Source organism: Rissa tridactyla, chromosome 6, assembly GCF_028500815.1.
Source record: "Rissa tridactyla isolate bRisTri1 chromosome 6, bRisTri1.patW.cur.20221130, whole genome shotgun sequence".
NCBI classification, from domain to species: domain Eukaryota; kingdom Metazoa; phylum Chordata; class Aves; order Charadriiformes; family Laridae; genus Rissa; species Rissa tridactyla.
The window spans coordinates 11224431-11239239 of NC_071471.1; the positions used below are offsets into that span (position 1 = coordinate 11224431).

At 44.1% G+C, this 14809-nt stretch overlaps 1 protein-coding gene across 4 annotated transcripts in view; it reads left to right on the top strand.

Annotated features, from left to right (window-relative positions):
- MYO7B (myosin VIIB) overlaps positions 1 to 14801 on the top strand; it is a 51241-nt gene extending 36440 nt beyond the window's left edge. For all 4 annotated transcript variants that reach the window (XM_054207419.1, XM_054207420.1, XM_054207421.1 and 1 more), the window contains 13 exons: positions 304 to 431; positions 970 to 1127; positions 1618 to 1771; positions 3685 to 3840; positions 6607 to 6712; positions 6848 to 6961; positions 7807 to 7894; positions 9035 to 9141; positions 9568 to 9753; positions 10589 to 10705; positions 11390 to 11473; positions 12192 to 12311; positions 13081 to 14801. In XM_054207419.1, coding sequence (XP_054063394.1) covers positions 304 to 431; positions 970 to 1127; positions 1618 to 1771; positions 3685 to 3840; positions 6607 to 6712; positions 6848 to 6961; positions 7807 to 7894; positions 9035 to 9141; positions 9568 to 9753; positions 10589 to 10705; positions 11390 to 11473; positions 12192 to 12311; positions 13081 to 13164 — 1602 coding nt within the window. In that variant the 3' untranslated portion in view covers positions 13165 to 14801. The remainder of the gene's footprint in view (positions 1 to 303; positions 432 to 969; positions 1128 to 1617; positions 1772 to 3684; positions 3841 to 6606; positions 6713 to 6847; positions 6962 to 7806; positions 7895 to 9034; positions 9142 to 9567; positions 9754 to 10588; positions 10706 to 11389; positions 11474 to 12191; positions 12312 to 13080) is intronic.
- The last annotated feature ends 8 nt before the right edge of the window (positions 14802 to 14809 follow it).

Genomic DNA, 14809 nt, shown 5'->3' on the forward strand with positions numbered 1-14809 from the left:
TGAAAAACACCCCAGTGGTTAGCAGGTCCCCTTTTAACAAGTGTTGTGCTTTGGATAATCACACACATTCTGATGGCCACTATTGTTGGGTCTATGGAAATTACTTCCTTGAGTCTCTCACTCCCAAGTCTTTCTTGAGCCTCTGAAAGATGCTGCTTAGGGGACAGAAGGTCTCCTGCAGCACAGAGCACTCAAGCTTAGTATACGCCATACATCATCTGCATGTGTATGTTGAGTAACACGTGACTATATGTGCAGAGACCTGTGCCCATGTGACATCTCTACGTGGCTGTGTCATTCCAGACTTTGCTGATGATGTCTCCAGATCAGAGGAGGACAGCTTCACAGAACTCCTACATGGACGCACCTGAGGAAGAGGATCTCAAAGTGAAGCCTTACACCCTGGAGGAGTTCTCCTACGAACACTTCAGGTGAAGCTCTCTGTGTAGTGTGCACCCTAGGAAAGTTTTTGTTGATCTGCAGTGATCCTTAAAGCCCAGGATGTAATGGCATCTCCCATTTCTGATGGGGTGTCTTCTCTTTGTTCACTGTAATTAAGCGTGACTTTGGATGCGCAGAGATTCTGGCACATGGCCTACTTGTATCTTTTGTCTGCAGAAATGCAAAGGGAAGGGTAGAAGAACTCCAACTGGACTTATTTCTTTCCAGCAGGCCTTATTCTTACTTCTCACCCCCTTCTTCAGCACTTACCAGCTAGTGAGGATACACAACATCTCAGGCCTCAGATAGTAAAGGAAAAATTAGTTTTCTAAACCTTCTCTTCTTTTAGCAAGGCTTCTCCCTTCTGGATCTACAAGAAACTATATTTTCCTGTTCCTGTTGACCTGCATAATCAAAGGAGATATGTGATCACTGTCTTGGGAAAGAACATGCTTAGAGATAAGTCTTTGTGATAATGACCTCTTATGTTCATAGCAGTACTGATCCAGTAATTTTGTCTTCATCCAGGACTCCTGAGAAGGAATCCCTCAGCAAAGCTGTTCTCCAGAAATCCCGTGGGCGCAGTCAGCTGTGGGCACACTCTAAGGAGCCTTTGAAACAGCCCTTGCTGAAGACAGCGTGCACGGACCCTGATCTTCGGGACCTGGCTTGCCAGGCCTTCATTGATATCCTTTCACTCTTCTCTTTGGGATCCGAGAGGACTCAGGGGAAGGAAGAGCTAACTACCTCCACTAAACTCACCTCCATTGATATAATACTGCATCCACATTACAGGGGATACCTTACATCAAGGTGGGGAGTATCAACTCCGCACAACTTAGCATTGTTTCCCTGCTCTACAGAGGAAAGGTTCCTGTTCCCTCCCAACGCTCCACAACTCCTGATGGCTCACTTAACTGAGAATGTGGTTTTAGGAGTGAGTGAGATCTACTGTGTATGCCCAGAGCAAGCAGCTAATACAGTACGAGTCACAGCCAAGCAGTGACTGCTGTATAGGGAAAGGGGGCAGGGGACAGGCAGGGAATATGTTCCAGACCTTCCTCCCAGTATTTGCCACTTAAACATCAACAGAGTCACTAATGTGTTAGGATCCAGGTGAGACCTCCCATTTACCTTCCAAAATTGGCCTGCTTTTGTCCTTAACAGCACATTCACCCATCATGAAATTCATGGGGGACTATCCCTCAAAACACGCACACTCCTCTGTGGAAGTCACTGACCAGATCTTCGTAGCAGCTATCCAGGAGGAGGTCCTGCGGGATGAGATTTACTGTCAGATTATGAAGCAACTGACTGAGAACAGAAACAGGTACTCACCTGGGTGCAAACACCCTGCTTCTGCAGAGCCAGGGCTCAAGTACAGGAATCCCTGCTACACCTGTGATGGAGTGGGGGCACATGGGAAGAATGGCCGAACGTTGGAGTGACACCTTCCCTTCCCCCTTTTTCCAGGCAGTGCTGTGGGGCTCACCTTTGCAGAGCACGCAGGACCGCTGACTGGCAGCGCGACCGTTTCTTGTCTCCCTTGAGCTGCTGCTTTGCTCCCATCAGCTTTCAATGCTCATCTGCGTGCAGCAGGGTGGGAGGCAGGTGCTACTGAAGCCCTCTTACTCCCAGGATAGCCTGCGGAGAAAACATGGCACTGCACAGAGCTTCTGAATGCTTTCAGTGACTGCGCTGCCAGCCCTCCATTTATTTTAAGTTTCCCAGTGACAGTATTTCCCTCCTATTAAGCAGACAGTTCACACTAGATCTTTTACCACCAGGGAATACTTTGGTGTTATTATGTTAATTAGGTTACACACCTGGCTTGCAGAATAGATGGGTTACGCAGGCCTGGCCCATGCATAAGTTGCTGAAACAGGCTGGTGTTTTGCTTCCCCATCCATAAAATGATAATTATTTGACCTATTTCCAGGGGAACTGAATTGCAAAAAGCAGCTTAAAATAATACTAATTATTAATAAAATGGTTTGTCTGTTTCTAGCTGCAATGTGTCACTGCAAAAGTTAGAGAAGGAGCTTTTATTAGTTTCTTTTCTTTCTTACTGTTCCACGGATATTAAACTTAGTGGAACTTTTACCATGTGTGTAACTATTAAACAGTAAATTTTCTTGCATGCAGTAAAACTTACAGGCTATTTAATGCACAGTCTGTAACCATGGTGCCAGTGCCATGCCTGATGTACTCTTGCTAATTTAGTCCAGTGGGTCATTCACTGTTTTGAGAGGGATCACTGATGTGGAAAAAACAGTGCTTGAAAGGTGTCTATTTCCATATATATTCATTAGACCAGCCAGAGCAACAAATCTTTCACCCTTCCCAGGCTACTGCCCTGTGGGCCATGGACACAAACACCACTGATCTCTAGAGCATAAATGCGATTAAAATAGTGTGTCTTCATCTGCAAAATCAGAAAAGTAAATGGGAATAAAGAAGCCAGGACCTCTTTATTCAGCAGAGCCTGCCCATTCAGAGGCAGACCTGCTGGCTTTCCCAACCAAAACCAGACCATTTAGTGTTTCAGAGCAATCCCTAGGACACAGCTGAAGCGCGTTCTGCTCCTAGCTTTGAAAGTAGAATGACTGACCACATCCTGGCTGCAGAGCCGTTCTAACTGGTGAGGGTGAGATGCCAGAAGAGCTTCAACTGGCAGATTTCACAGGTCTAGAGGCTGGATGAACTGGCTTTCTGCCTGAAAATTGTACAGACTTGATCTGGAGTTTTTAAGAACTGTAACTAACTCATCACACGATGTCATCTACCTGCTCATTTTTCAGAGCAGGAGTATGCGTAAGGGAAAGTCATTTTTTTTTGCCCTGAGCAAAGCTGGCTAGCACAGAAAGCAGGTGAATACAAGCAGCTCATAAAATACAATCCACATAAACGTGAGCTTGAACAGCAAATTGACAGTGGCTTTCCATGAGGATGGTACCAGGGTTGCTGCTGCCAAAATGACTGTTAAACTGGAGCTTATATTTATTCATGAGATTTGTAACTCATGAATATTTATCAGCCAGGATCTAGCATTGTCTTCCCATACGGTCTGTGGTCATTGCACAGAAAACAGCTGCCAGATCCTGCGTGAAAGCTCTGTTGATTTGCAGCTCTCTGCTGAATGGCACAACATACCATGATGGGAGTGTGTTTCTCTTCCCTGTAGCTGGCGTGTGGTCAAATGAAGAACTGTATGTGGCTATAGCAGTTGCTTTGTGTTCACAGGTACAGCATGACCAAGGGCTGGCAGCTCCTTTGGCTCTGCACTGGCCTGTTCCCACCCAGCAAGTCACTGCTGAAACATGCCCAGAAGTTCATTGAAACACGTCAGAAAGAGACACTGGCCCTGGAGTGCAGTCGGCGGATTCAGACAGTGATGAGGTAAACAATCTGGCATATAGCCAGCCCAAAGTGTTCAAAAATCATGAATCGGGTGCCAAAAAATCATACAGGCTAAAATATTGAGAATCTTGTTTTCCTTCCTTTCTTTACATCCTTTTCTTTTAAATGATTGTTATTTTTAATTCTCTCACGGACTTTCAGCCACTAGGAGAGGTTTGCGTCACAGTTTCACTTTTTTTTTTTTTTCTCAGAGTTAGCAACATTTTTAAAAGTTCAGCATCACACATAATCACTTGACTCCCAGAGTATTTCAAATACTCCCTGAGTATTTCAAACACACTTAAGGGCATGCAGCTTGACATGAAATCCTGAGATGTCTTTGATGAGGTCCTGACCTTGCTTTCCTTTGGTGAGGCACCTTGTCCTTATCCCCCTTACATGTGCCTGAGGATTAGTCTTGAGTTTGTTGATCCTCAGTAGCACAGAACTGCATGTGTGCAGCTAAAGATACTAGGTTGTACTCATAGCCAGGTGGCACCACTGAAGTCACTGACATCTGCAGAGTGCTGGTGTGGCTCTGTTGGTTTTCTGATGGTGAAGCAAAGCAGATCCATGCTGGGAAAAGAGGATCAACACAATCAATTCCTATTCTTTGAAGAAACCCAAGTGAGCAAAGCCCTGACGCTTAGGTGGCTGCTCACCGTGGGGCACTTCTCAGTCCCCTAGGAATCACCCCTCTCCTGGTGAGGGCTGAAGCGATAGGGCCTCTGGCCCACAGTGCTTCTCAGGCTTCTGAATGACTCGTTGCTGTAATGAACTTGACATGACCATAGATAGTGGAAGAGCTACCCAATTTTCAGGAAGTATCAGTTGAACTATAGGGGGAAGGTTTCCCTAGATTCCTCCAGGCACTGGAATTACCCAGCTTGACACTCTGGGAACACAGTGCTTTGGCATGAAGGTTAACCCCAGCCTTCTCTCTTTTGCTGCTGCTGTGAGTTATCATCTGCCTGCCACAGGCCTCTTCTGTAAAGAAGCTGCCCAGTGATTTCTCCCTCCAGCTCCTCCGTCCTCCCTCTTCTCTTAGGCTGGGCTCTGCGTTTGGTCCGTGAGGCCTGTGGGCCAGGCTCAAGGGGAATGCCAGCACAGTGGCTGTCCCCCTAGCAGAGGATGTTCTGTCACTGCCGGGGAAATGTCACTGCACATGGAACTCGCCTTTGAAGTACCGGAAAAATGCATGGCGAGGAATGCTATTCATTGGGGTTTTTTTCTATGGAGGAGACTGAAAAATTCCTGCTTCCCTATATCATCTGTTTTTCATGCTCTAAGCCCTGTTGAGCTGTATAGAGCTTCTTTAGAGTGGGGAAACAAGAAGGGGAAAGCACAAAAGGGTGTCTGGGGGGAGAATTCAATCTGCTAAACTGCCGCAGATCTGGAGCCTGGGGGGTGGAAAGAGAAATGACAAAAGTTGTTTTCTAAGAGCATTTCTTTTCCTAAGATTAAACCTGCACCTGGTTAGGATAGGATAGGATAGGATAATTTCAGTTGGAAGGGCCCTACAATAATCATCTAGTCCAAATTTTCTTTATAAATAACCTGCTCTCTTTGGAAAGGTGAGAGCAGGCAGCTCAAAGGACTGACCTACAACATGTGCAGTGGAAGCCAGCTGAGCCCTTGGGTACACTTTTTCCTCCCTAAACAGCTTTACAGCTTCATCCCCAGATTCCTGGCCAGGGAACCAGTGAGCACCCTCATGGGCGTTAAGCAGATCTTACCCTGGCAATGAATTCCTAGCTGAGGCTGCAAGGAGAAGATGGCCCCATGCCTCCAGCCAAGCTGCTGTGCTTCCATGGTCTCCTAATGGCCTCTCTCTGCTCAAAGTCCAGGAGTAGAAGACTGAGTAGGACCGGCCCACGCTCCTTAGGGTGCCTGCACAGTACATCCTGTTCAACTTGGCTACAGTCAGGTTTTCCTTCTCCAAATGGAACTGCTACTTTATTTAATAGAAGAAAAAAATATTTTTCAAATCCACACAACTAAAGCTGGATGCCAGCCTAAGCTCTCTTCCTGAGAGACTAGCCCCGTGTGAGAGAGGAGCTTGGCCCATACATTATGGTGTACACAATCTCCAAACAGCCTGCTCTGTGCCACTGAGGGCAGGAAAATACCAGCCCCAGAAGGTAACGTGCTACATTTGTCCTCACTTTAACTGTATCAAGGTTTTTCCATGACTCAGACTTCAGGGCCAGTTCCTTTGCTTTAAAAGGTAGCTCTGCTCTGAGGTATCATTTCAAAGAACTGGGATTGTACAGCTTCAGTGCCTCTTGAGTCAGTGATTACATGCCAGCTCTTATATAAAATATAATGCTTCTAGCGTCCCTCCAAACTTTCCTGGTACTTGCCTCCCGAGCTGTAACTGATTTTGTATCTGAATGCATATCTTTTTGCAGATGCAAGAATTAAATAAAACTTATTTCTCCTTGCGGGCCCTATCTTCACACTTCAATAACAATAAGGAAAAATGTTGCTAAATACACGGGTAATGGTACTGGCGAGGAAGGTGCCTTATGCATTTAATCTCCCTGCAGAGTAGAACAAGCTTTTAATATACGCGCTAATAAGACTCTCCGTTTCTTGGTGTTAATACACTGAGTTTACACTGGGGTTAAGATACGTTGCAGCCCACCCCATAGCACAGTACTAACATTCTGGACAGAGTCTGCTGTCTGGGTGTAATCCTGTTGTTCAACTCCTCAAAGATTAAATCCAGCACTGATCTCTTACGATTGTGGTGGCATTTTCCAGGAGTGGCTCCAGGAAGTGGGCACCTCATCCCGTGGAGGTCGAGGCCATCTTACAGAACAACACCAAGATCTCACACAAGATTTGCTTCCCCAATGAAACAGAACAGGTAAGAACTTACTTGTTTTCCCAGCCTCGGCCATTTTCCCAGCCATGACGTGTTCATGCAGGAGCATGTTTCAAGACATTCAGTGTTCTCATTTCTTCCTCTCCTCTGTGTAACAAGAGTCTTGTTATCTCATAGACGTTTGATGTGGGAACAAACACCAAAATCCGGACCCTGTGTCAGAAAATCGCTTCCAAATTGCAGCTGAACTCCTGGGAAGGTTTCAGCCTCTTTGTGAAGATTGCAGACAAGGTAACTCTTCTTAATTATGGCAGGGTAGCCAGACTCCCCCGTCCCTCTCTTACTTATTTATCAGACCACCTAGACAACCATATGTAAAACCAAGCAACAGAGCAAGTCATTACTGCATCTGTCTTACTGAGGGGATACAACCTAGGCTTGAACTTTTAGCACCTGACAATTATTTGGAGTCTCTTGAAGGGTCTGGATGAGATGCAGAGTTTCTATCAGTCTACCGGTACACAGGCAGTGCAAATTGCACGTTGCATACTGCTGGATTCAGCCCTTTCCCACTCAGGCTGTGCCCAGGAGATGTACTGCACATACACAGTACCCACGAGTATGGGGGAGAGCAGGGGCTGACCAGCCAGTTGGTTGCTCTCTAGTTTCTCCGAAGCTTGCCTTGCCCAAGCTGAAGCCTGGGTTGCCTGCCTTGCTGAGAGGTGCTTTCTCTCTGGAACTGTGATCAAGGCAAAAGCAGCACTGAGTGCACACACAGGGAATTTCTCATGTGCTGCATTCCTGAAAAGAAGAACCAGGCATGTGCCAATAACTTACAAAGAGGAGATGGCTAAAAATAAGGTAGGCATCTTCAGCTTGACTTCAATACACAGGTTGGAAAGAAAAAAAGCAACAGAAGATGCAGTACAAATCTCCATATGAAATGTAAATTTGAGCCATCCTCCTCCTATTTCTCTACTTCTTTCCCCTCGCCTCTGTCTCTCTTGCTGTAATTGTGCTCTCTCACTGTAGACAGGCAAAGAATATTCAGCCTGATACTGGCGTATGTTGGCACAGGCAGTATTTTATATGATCTGCTAATCCCTCCTTTCCCTTCGTTGCTTGGCCTCTTCCAGGTGATCAGTCAGAACGAAGCAGACTACTTCTTTGACTCACTACGGCAGGTGACAGACTGGAACAGGAGGAACAAACCAGGGAGAGATGGTAAGGAGAATGCCAGCATGACATTCTGGCATGACGAGAAGCTGCATGAGATGCTGTGTTGAACTGGGGAAGCAGCAAATTTATCCAGTGGGTTTTACTCCATCTTGGGAAGTATGTGGCAGAGCCTTACTATATCATTTTTGTTTCTACATACATGGTTACTGCCTGCACCAGGAGACAGATCCAGTGACCTGATGCAGCCAAGCACTGGCTATCATGAACACCAAAACACCTTTGTGGGGGCACCTCTCCAGAAATTTTAAATTGGTACCAAAGATTTTTTGACCTGTTGCATCCAACACACACAGCTGGATGCACACAAGTTAGATAAGTTGATCCCCTTTACAGTCCAAGGCTCACGCATTGCCACATCAGGTATAAGCCAACACATGTAAACAGGTTCTTTACACAGTGTCACTCCCATTCCTTGGGTTGTTAGGAAATTGTTGTCTACATTATTACCTGGTGATACCGAAGCACAAGTTGTATTGCCAGGGGAACACTTGTTCGAATACAACAATATAACACTAATGACAGCGATTCTTTGCACTTCACCCCCATGGATAACATACATTTTGAAACGACATCAAACTCAAACTCCACTCAAATTTCAAATTCATTTATCCTGACCTTTGTTTATTTCAGGACAGTTGGGGTTTAACTTACTGAAGTACCATCTACATATCTAAGACTTTCTAACTTACCTCTTCTCCCCACAGCTGATGCAGCTGCTAGGAGCTCTGAGAATCACAGCATAAAGCTGTGGGTGCACTAAATCACAGTTCATTTCTGTAAACACAGCCATCGGAGAACGTACCCGCATCAGTACAGCAGAATTCAGGTGTGCTGCACATCGGCAGGCAGCTGTCACAAGCTCCAAGAAATAATAAACACTTGTATTGCAGGCATCCTCCACTTCTTCCTCCTTCTCTGAAGAGCCTGCACCTTAGATCACTGCCATGATCAGTGTCCTAATCCCTTCCTCGGTCATCTAAAATGGCCTTTTGTACCTTCTTGTTAGTAATTTTGTTTGTTATTATTAAAACCAGAATTACATTTCTGAAGAAACTCACAAGCCATTTAGAAACTGCAGAACTCGACAGTGATACAGAGAATATTAACAAGATGTTGTTTCCTTAGGGGCTACGATGCCTGTGGCCTATGAGGTGTACTTCATGAGAAAGCTGTGGCTGAATGTAACTCCTGGGAAGGACCTGAAAGCTGATGTCATTTTTCATTACCACCAGGTAACCAGCTCCCTAAAGCATAAATACGATGGCAGGCAATGCGATCCAAGAAATACTTCTGAGAAAGAAAACCTGCTGGAGCGTTACTGTCTCCCTGCATTATAGAGCCTCCAGAGGAATGCCTCTGATTTATTTCTTACAGATTTAGTTCTCACAGTGTTCCCACCTTAGCTATGCTGCTTATGTTAGGAGCACAGCTCCCTTATCTAATTGTTCCCTGGAGGTGCTCATCTTGCTCTGTAATTGTATGGAGAATCATAGAATGGTTTGGGTTGGAAAAGAGAACTCCAGAAGGAGTCAAAAGTTCTCCAGATGTCCTTGGACGGTGTTTAGCAAGACTCACATCCTGATCTCACAGATTTAGAATGCATAAGTCAGTGTTTGCTTCAGCCTGTTCTGTCTGGATTCAGAGCTGATCTCTTCCAGGAGTTGCCGAAGTACCTCAGAGGCTACCACAAGTGTTCCAAGGATGAAGCTGTCCAGCTGGCAGGGCTGATTTATAAAGTGCGCTTCAACAATGACCGTGCACAGCTGGCAACCATCCCCAAAATCTTGAAGGAGCTGGTGCCAGACAATCTGCTCCGAGCAGTCTCGCCAGATGAGTGGAAGAAGGTAAGAACATCAGCTTTCATTAATCATGCTACTTCCACAGAGCTTTAGGAGAGAAGAAAGGCATCGAGCCACGCTACTTTTTTGTCTTTGAAAACACTGTGAAAGGATGCTATCAGATGTTGCTGTTTAGCCTCTTACAATCCAGATTTTGCATCCGCTCTACCAAACCTCTGAAAGATATCTGCAGGCCTGGATGATTGATTTGAGAGATGCTTCTTTCTTGGAGATACTAATCTGCTTTCAGTGCCCAGAAGACAAGTTCGAGACAGGAAAGTCAGTGATGGGACTAGGGGTCTGAGGATATTCTAGAGAAACAGAAAATTAAAACGTTCTAAATATTTCAGTTGGGCCAGCAAGTCAGCCACCTTGCACTGTGTGCATGTTACTCATAGCAAAAGGCTCTTTTCTCCACCAAAAGGCAAGCAAGTTTTAGCAGGTACTTATCGCTTAGTCCACTGAGGAAGACACAGGGCATTATTTCAAATATGGAGGGAAAATTTACCCTACATGTTACAGCAGAAAACATGATATGTCTGTGGGTGTTGAACACTGGTTTTCTGTTTCATCCCATGTTGCCCCTCTGCCCTGAAATCCATTCCCTTGGGCTCCTGGACTTCTTTCACTCAACTCATTAGTAAGGAACACTGGGGAGGCTCTCCTCTGGCTCTACCGTACCTCATGGCAGGGGAGGCTGTTTTCATTTTCACAGCCTTCTACTGCTGTGGGCACAACCCTGATCTTGGCGAGTGTCTGCTGATGTCTTAGTGCTAATACTGGACACTGAGAACCTGCCTGCCTCCAACTGAATAGGCTTTCTGTCCTGTTTTCTAAACAGAGCATTACTGCAGTATATAGCAAACATGAAGGAAAAACTGTGGACGAGGCCAAGATTGCCTTCTTGAAAATGATACACCGGTGGCCAACATTTGGATCAGCCTTCTTTGAGGTGAAGGTAGGTTTAAAGGCCTGTATGAATGGCTTGCTTTGGTAGTAGAGCAGCACCGGGCGATAGGAACCGACTAGAATTCCCTATCTGTGCAAGTGAGAATGCATTATAAAGCTGGCTTCCCACCACCTACTGAGGAAAACACAATTCCTTGAAAGTGGGGAGATGAGGTTTTTATCTCTTCTGAACTACGCCTGTTATTTACTGGCTATGTTGTTGTTCCAGTTGTAATACGCAGTATTACAACTATACAGTAAATGGGGTCTTCATACAGATACTGAACTGTCCTGTCATTGTTCTTCACTACAAAATGCTGCCAGATCTTGTATCTCTGGGGATAATCTGTAATATCTCTGTACTAAACTTCTCATTTAGCAGTGGATACCTCCAGGAATCATTGCCCACTTGCTACCTTTAATTTCTCCTCGCGAGGCTCTTAACTGGTTTGCAACCAACCATTAAGCCTATTATCAGATAGCCTAGGAAATAACGGGCCTGATTCTGTTTTTATGTAGCAGCTGCTCAAGTCGTCAATATATGGGCAAAAAGGTCATCCTTGGCAATAGTTACAGAATATTGAAGAGCTTTATGTTTCAGTGTTTATTTGGTAAAGAGAACAAGCAGCACTGGACACTGTGAAAGGTCGCTATGCACCTAATACGGATCATTTCTGCTGTTACTTGTTTATAGCAAACCTCGGAGCCAAATTTCCCAGAGATCGTACTGATTGCCATCAACAAGCAAGGAGTCTCACTGATACATCAGAAGACAAAGGTAACAATGCTTCTCAAGAGCCTGTCTAAGGAAGGATTTCATTGACAGTGCGAATTTAGGGACAGCAACAGGGCCTTCTCCTTGGGGGAGAGAGAGGATAGAGTCCCTCTGTTTATTTTTTGTGTGGAACCAAATAAAATGTTACTGCCTCACATCACGTCTTTGCAGTTTCTGCACTGGAAAGGAAACAGTGTAGAGCATCTCTGAGAAAAGAAGTGGTAATCATGATGGACCTGGGCAAAGTGGTAAGATCAGGCAGATGGATGGACAGTGCTCTAGGGAATTTGCTTCAGAAAAATCCTTTGCAGGAAACCCAAACTGTCTAAAAGAGCAGGTTGAATGACAGCATTTGCCAGCTCGCTATCCCAGACAAACAGCCTGGGCTTACCAAGTTCCCAGGCAAAAAGCACTTACGAATTACCACTATTGGCTTTTAATAAGAGAACAAATATCCAGCGAGTTTTAGATTATTGTAAATATAATGGCAGTGTGCTGAGGCAAAGATCAATATATAATGAAAGGAAGTCTCATTTGAGTGATTAAGACCCACCTGCTTGGTGAAAATACAATATATCTGGTTGCAAGACCTACCTTGATCCACTGTATTTATAAGTGAAGTGGGAAAGAAAAAGAATATTCTGCTTCTACAGGTTTTCTGACATAACAGCCCATTTTCATTTGAGAAATGTTGCATAGTTGAGTTTGCTTCTCCTTACAGGATATTTTAACAGTCTACCCCTTCAATAAAATCTCCAATTGGAGCAGTGGGAGCACATACTTTCACATGACAATAGGGAACCTGGTACGAGGAAGCCGGATCTTATGCGAGACATCTCTGGTAAGAAGAGTTTTGTTAACTCACACACAAGAAACTCCTAATTTTTCCCTTTCATCCAAAATTGCTACAAAGCAATTGTGCCAAAACAGATGTTAAAATCACTGCAGACAGAAAAAGCATTCACGGCTACGTCAATAAAATGGCAGTTCAGAACCAATTCAGTGCTATATAATGCCATCTGATGCAAAGAAGGAAGGCACAGACACAAGGAAAAATAGTAATTTTCCAAATTCTTCCCTTACATCAAAATTCTATCTATCTGAAGCATTAAGAAAAGACTGCACTTACCCACAAAGCTATCTAAAAGGCTTTTTGTCTTGCATAGTTTGATCCATCTATGCAGTAACACCGTCCTTGTAAGATTTTATGCTTGCTGGCGAGTGGTACCACCTTTTTAAGAATTGGTTTCAGATTGTCCACAGACTCAAACAAGCATCGCTGTATTGACAGTTAAAGGCACATTTGTAAAGATAACATAAAAACATTTAAGAGAGAACTTGTCTCACAGAAAAGCTTGGATTCCTAAGTACAAGATGTCAATCTATAGAATGAATGAGACAATAGAGCTATGCTCTGTAACATTTGGTAAATCTATGAAGGGAAGAGCAGAGGGAGGAACACACAAATAATTATCAAAACAGTGATAGCTGTTGGAAGAGGAGGTGTCCATGCAGGGAAGAACCTACGAAGATAAAACAGGAAGGAAACTGTAGTTCTTTTTGCTTCTGGAGCTCCTTGAGAGACTTAAGGCTTTTTTCTTTTCTGACAGGGTTACAAAATGGATGACCTGTTAACGTCCTACGTACACCTGCTAATGAATGCTGTAAACAAGCAAAAGAGCCTCCCAGCTTGAGAGCGGAAATAGAACCCATGACCTGTATCTGTGCCAAACTACCTGTAATTTCATCTCCCAGAAGAAATGCCACTTAAAAAAATATTAAACTTGATGATCAGTCTTCTGATCACATGCTGAATGAACCGTGTTGCTGAAATACGACCACAAGAGAAGCTCAAGTGAGCGTGTACTTTCAAATATCTGTAACACTTGTCTGTCTTAGAGGTAGTATAAGAATTCCATTCAGACTTTGGATTTAGAGAAAGTTTAGATGGATTTTAATGTAATATGGGGGCTGGGGGTGGAGGAACCCTAATATAAGAGCCTCTTCTGATACTCTAAATCTCCTCCATTCTTAAAGAGAGTCACACTTGAACAGTTGTCTTTATTTTGGAAAGAAAGTATTCCCTTTACGTGCTCTTACCAAATGCATAAACTCCTTGAGTCTCTGCAAACAAAAGTAATGTTATTTTTTTCCTTCTATTGGAAATTCTAAGAGTGGAGAAATGTCCTTTAGTAGTAGGACAACCGGACACCTTGAAAGTTAAGATGATGGTTTTCATCCTTTTATCACTAGGTTAAGTGCTGCAAGTTAGAGTAGACTATGACAGCCAGTTACTGTCAGATTATAACTGCCATTCCCGTGTGCTGCTAAATTAGCAGGCTGTCCACTGGTTTACCGTTGCCTTGGTTAAATTAAATAGTTTTCTTTCACATTTTATAATGCACTTAGAAACTAACAACTGCTCTCTACTACGCAGTTTCTAGCAAGCATAAACAAGGTCTGAAATGAGTCTGGATTTTGGGTCCGTTACTTTTACTCAGTTGCTCCCATTTCAAGTTATAGATGTGCTGTTCAGTGCAAATCAGAATCGAAGAACTCAGTCTAACAGACATCTGTTGAAAGAGACTTTTCTGCTCTATAAAAATGTTCTCAGCTTGGAGTTATGCAGACATTCGTTCATGAGACAAGAATAATAGCTTTAATTTCTCCAAATCTTTTCTATTTCCTGTTTAGCAGGCACTTTGAGTGGTAAAATTTGATTCAGTACTTGTTCATCACTCAGACCTTTGTAAACACACAGCTTTGGCCTATAGGAACCAGAGTGTGGTCAGTGTGTAAGGCACATATGCACTGTGGTGTCAGTAAGCCTAGATGCTTACCCCATCAGAGAACAAGTACTCCTTCCTCAGTGGTGAGCCCTCCCTTGTTCACAGTGAAACATGGACATGTCTTAAAGCATTTACACCAAGGTCCTTGAGACACGATCTGGCAGTGCTGGAAAAGCAGTGCTGCTAGATCTCTCAAACTTGCCAATGTATGCACAATGGTTCTCTTGTTCCCTCAGACGTGTGTGTGTGAAATTCAAACGCTAACGGGAGTTTTGTACGTGGGTGGCAGGGAAGAGCCCCACTCTCTTTGTGCATCTAAATGAGTGCCACACTTGTCAGAATAGTTGATCCTTTTGCATGCAATTAGATATTCCTGCAGTAATGTCCGTTGCTGGCAATGGAAACGTTTGAACTAGTGACTTTGACTTGTTTTGTCATCCTATGTCTGATCTAACTGGCTATAAGTGAGAAGCATTCAATACTTCACCTGTACAAAAAGCAATTTTGCAGCCAAACTGTATTGCTTCTTGTTTTTAAATAAACACCGCAG